Genomic DNA, 4,951 nt, shown 5'->3' on the forward strand with positions numbered 1-4,951 from the left:
TACGTATAAACAACTATCAATAACTTAGAATAATAATAAGCACCGAAGAATTAAAAAGTCAATGGTTTGTGTCATTGTGAATGAGATATATAACATCTATCATTTACGTAGAAATGGTCCTGGTGTATCGTTGGTCTTAAAATAATGATTTAGTACCGAAGGATAGCTAATGCGGATTTAGCTGTAAATTTTATTGGATTGACGACGAGAAATAGACTAAACAAAAAAAAGTTATCAATGGAGGACCCTTTGCTGACCAAGAACGAGGACACAACAATTGATGATGAGAACAACATTGGCATTACAGTCAGTGACGATTCTTCATTATCACCTCATGAGGCTGAGAATGTTGAACGGTGTAACCCATGCACAGAATCAAGCGTTTGGTGTATCGAGCTAGTTCTGAACTTGGTCCAAGTTGTTGCAGCCATTTTTGTCATGACTAACGCAAAAGATAAACATCCAGAAACAGCATTGCTTGTATGGATCATCGGTTACACATGTGGCTGTGTTGCTATTCTCCTTCATCAAATTGTAAATCGTCTCTGCCCANTTTTTTTTTTTTTTTTTTTTTTTTTTTTTTTTTTTTTTTTTTTTTTTTTTTCCAAGCATTAGAAGCGAAGATATACTCCATCCAGTTTCACAAAGAGTATATTTAAAAGATGTTAATTTTTTCATTAAAAAATTTGTTTTATATTTTCGGTCCTGTTTATTAATTAGCATGAGAACCTTTTTTATTAAATTTGTATATTATATATAGTTTCATAATTTGTCTAAAACATGTCAAACTGTCACATTTTTGTGCATCATAAAAAGTAATAGCTTTAATGGCTTGCAGAATCGACGAGGAAATCATGGTCCTTTTGAAGAACATGCTTGAATTTTTGTTCGTTGGTTGGATTTTTCCACTAATTTGGATATGTTATAGAAGCTCATCATCTCTATATGACTATACTCAACATTTCTGGTTTGCATCCAACGGAACTTAACAATTATGTTCCATAAACAAAATTCACCTCTCTAAGAACTTTTGTCTTGTTCATTTGCAGGTTATGTATGGCTTTTGTTACTTTCACTTGCATTCGATATGTGCCTCTGAACTTGAAATGTTTAGCATTTTATTTAATTTCGATTGTGATAATATGGATTTGTACCATTCTCCCCAATGAGATTGTTTACCTAGTAGTATTTGTCGCCATCCTTGCAATTCTTAAAAACTGTAAGAGGATTCTTATCTCGCATACGTGAATTATGAAGTTTGAAAGCGCTTGTAATTGTTTTTCCCATGAATAAAGAAGTTTGAGTTTTTCACTAGAAATATATATAATACGAAGAAACTAGACCGGACCACCAAAGCCAATTTAGAAAATAGAACATTTTTCCTGGTAACATCCGCGAACTAAAACTATGCATTTTAGAGAGGGGTGTTGATCGACACTATGGGTAGTGTAGATCGACACATTTAATTTCTGGATCGACCAGATTGTTTTAATTGTCGATTTTGATCGATTTCATTTAAGAAAAACCATTAAACCGTGATATTTAAGTGGAAAAACGACCTAGGTCGTGTTTTTTTATTGTTACGCCGTTTGTGACAGAGAGAAAAGGAGAGAAACATTTTTCTTGCGGTTTTGTAAGATTTTAAGGCTAATTTGGTGAGATCTTTCTGTGGGAATGAAGATCCAAGGCTTGAGACGTGTTAGAAGCTTGCTAAGAAGTTTGGATTCGTCATGGTTGGTCAGAAACTTCCTGCAAAAAGGTGAGTGTATGACCATGGCTGATCTAAGCCTGGGAATTCCTTTGTCTTGCTTGTTTGGTGTTGTTTGTGGTGTTTTTTTGCTTTTTATTTATAGGGTTCCTACGGATTCATATGGCTTTGAGATTGAGTATTGGACGGATTGGAGATGATGGGAAGCGTGATTCGACTCTCAGCTTCGAGCGGTTCGCGATTGCAGAGTCAGTGTCGATCGACACCAGGAGGGTGTCGGTCGACACTAGTGAGCAGCATCGGTCGACATTGTGGGGTAGTGTCGGTCGACACCAAAAGCCAGTGTCGGTCGACACTAGGCTGGTGTCGGTCAACAACTCCCTTCCAGCGAGATGATGTTTGTTTTATGGTTTGTTTGCTTTGTTTGTTGATTGTTTTTGGACATTGATATCTCAGTTGCTTGTGTGTATAGTCCAGTAGATGGGAGAATTTCCTCACTGAGTGTTTATCAAATACTCATGCATCCCAATTTGTGTTTGTGGTGCAGGTAAAGGCAATGAAGAGGAGGATGTTCTGGGGACTCGATTGATTGTTGTCTGGCATTGCTAGGTTGCTAGAGTTGAGTCATTAGAACATTGCTAGGTTGTTGGCTCTATGTTTCCTGAGGTTTGGTTATTTGGATAATTATTATGATTTAATATTGGTTATTTATTATTGGATTATTAGATATTTATTGGATATTGGAATTGAGTACTTTCCGCTGTTTGGTTTCGTTGTGCTTAGGTGGCTAGTGGGTATGAGACCACTAGTTTATAATATTTACTATTATTATTATTATTATTATTATTATTATTATTATTATTACGAAATAGAAGGACGACGTATGGATTATTATGAATAATAGTAATCCATACATCGTCCTTCTATTTGGTTAGGATGGTTTGGTTTAAGGAGAGCCATATTCTGCTACTTGGTTGATGATGCTCTGAATCGGAAGCGGGTGGATTCGGCTCGGGAGCAGAATATGGAGACTTTGGTAGGAGAGATTAGTGCATTGAGGTTGTGTGCTATTTCTCAGGAGCCGTTGGGTTTGGAGGCTACTGATAGAGTAGATTTTCTGAGCAGGGTGCGTTTGGCTCAGGAGAAGGATGTGGGGCTGGTGAATGCCTCTAGAGCTGTTGATTTAGAGTATCAAGTCTCAGCTAATGGTACCATATTGGTGCACGGGCGGATTTGTGTGCCCAAGGATGAGGAGTTGAGGCAGGAGATCCTGAGGGAGGCTCATGTGAGCATGTGACCTCAAGAGGTACTATCACTGGGTCGGAATGAAGAAGGATGTAGCTAGTTGGGTCGCGAGGTGCGACGTGTGTCAGCTAGTGAAGGCTGAACATCAGGTTCCAGGTGGGTTGCTGAAGAGTCTGCCCATTCCAGAGTGGAAGTGGGATATGATCACGATGGACTTCGGGGTAGGATTGCCACTGTCTCGGACTTTTGATGCTATTTGGGTCATTGTGGACCGGTTGACTAAGTCATCACATTTTCTGGCAATTAAGAAAACTGATGGAGCAGCGGTATTGGCTAAGAAATATGTGAAAGAGATAGTCAGGTTGCATGGGGTGACAGCGAGTATTGTGTCTGATAGGGATTCTAAGTTCACTTCGGTGTTCTAGAGAACAATTCAAGCAGAGATGAGCACTAAGGTGCATATAAGTACAGCTTATCATCCCCAGACAGATGGACAGTCAGAGAGGACGATCCAGACGCTGGAGGATTTTTTGAGGATGTGTGTGTTGGATTGGGGTAGCCATTGGGCGGATCTCTTGAACCTGGTAGAGTTTGCTTACAACAAAAATTATCAGGCGAGTATTAGGATGGCTCCTTATGAGGCTTTGCATGGGACGCCATGTCGTACACCGTTATGTTGGACTCAGGTGGAGGAGAGGAGCATGTATGGTGCTAGTTTTGTTGAGGAGACCTCAGAGAAGATTCAGGTCCTCAAGCTGAACATGAAGGAAGCTTAGGATAGGCAGAGGAGTTATGCTGACAAGAGGAGGAGAGAACTTGAGTTTCAGGTAGGAGAGTATACCTCAAGATAGCTATGTTGCGAGGTCCGAACAGGTCACTGACAGATTCTAAGTTGAGTCTGAGGTATATGGGTCCGTTCAGAGTGATTGAGCGGGTGGGACCGGTAGCATATAGGCTGGAGTTGCCTGAGGTTATGCATGCGTTCCACAAGGTTTTCCATGTGTCTATGTGGCGGAAGTGTCTCTGTGAGGATGATCGGGTGTTGGCTAAGATTCCTGAGGATCTTCAGCCTAACATGACTTTGGAGGCGAGACCAGTGAGGGTTCTCAGGAGTAGGATAAGGGAACTTCGGAAGAAGAAGATTTCTTTGATGAGAGTCCTTTGGGACTGTGATGGTGTTGAGGAGCAGACTTGGGAACCAGAGGCGAGGATGAAGGCAAAGTTTAAGAAGTAGTATGAGAAGCAAGCCGCAACTTGAGCTTGTCTAGTCTGGTCCCATCTGTAATCCGTGGCTAGAGCGGGAATGGAGTATTCCTGTCCATCTCTCTTGTTTACTTAGTCGCTGATAGGCTCAAATTAATCCCTAGAGCTACTCTCTCAAACAAGAGATCACTGCAGTACTTAGGGGTCGAATCCACAGAGACTCAAGATCAAACACAATAGATTATAGAGTTTTGTAAATTACACTAAACAAGTTAAATTGAATTAAAATTAAAGCAATGCAAATATTTAAATGAAAGTGTTGTAAATCCAGAAAATCAAAAGAGTTAAGCCTAGGGAATTTCTCAGGAAATTATGAAATATTAAATCAGATAAATTAATTAAGGTTCAAGCAATAAAGATCAGATCTAGATCTCTAAACTTTTGGTAAATTAAATCAGTTCTCACTGCTAATAATATCTAAATTTAAAACCAGAAAATCTAAATCTCTTTGTAAAATTCCAAGTTAAAAATCAGCTTTAAAAACAGGTTTAGATAAATTCACAGAATTTTTAATTCAAATCTCTTTGTAAGAAACAATTCTGTTCATCAATGGTTTAATCAGGAAAATAATTATATTCTCATATCAATTCTAGGTGATCAATCAAGAATTATTGTGAAGAACAACCAAGGATGAAGATCATAAAAGATTAAGAACCCTAAAAATCTCAGATCTAATAAATCATAAAAACCCTATGAAAAACCCTAAACCTAACAAGCAAATTACTCAGACATGTT

At 38.8% G+C, this 4,951-nt stretch overlaps 1 protein-coding gene across 1 annotated transcript; it reads left to right on the top strand.

The window, feature by feature from the left end:
• On the top strand, positions 230 to 1,248 carry LOC104759776. Its single transcript, XM_019238993.1, has 3 exons — positions 230 to 547; positions 823 to 967; positions 1,050 to 1,248. Exons 1-3 carry the CDS (start codon positions 238 to 240, stop codon positions 1,246 to 1,248), a joined length of 654 nt encoding a protein of 217 aa, XP_019094538.1. The 5' UTR covers positions 230 to 237.

Source organism: Camelina sativa, chromosome 17 (assembly GCF_000633955.1).
Source record: "Camelina sativa cultivar DH55 chromosome 17, Cs, whole genome shotgun sequence".
Lineage (NCBI taxonomy): Eukaryota > Viridiplantae > Streptophyta > Magnoliopsida > Brassicales > Brassicaceae > Camelina > Camelina sativa.

Excerpts from the sequence above, each read along its gene's own strand:
- LOC104759776 (XM_019238993.1), top strand. The coding sequence starts at position 238 with ATGGAGGACCCTTTGCTGACCAAGAACGAGGACACAACAATTGATGAT. Across the intron at positions 968-1,049 it reads GACTATACTCAACATTTCTG|GTTATGTATGGCTTTTGTTA; the intron begins GTTTGCATCCAA and ends GTTCATTTGCAG.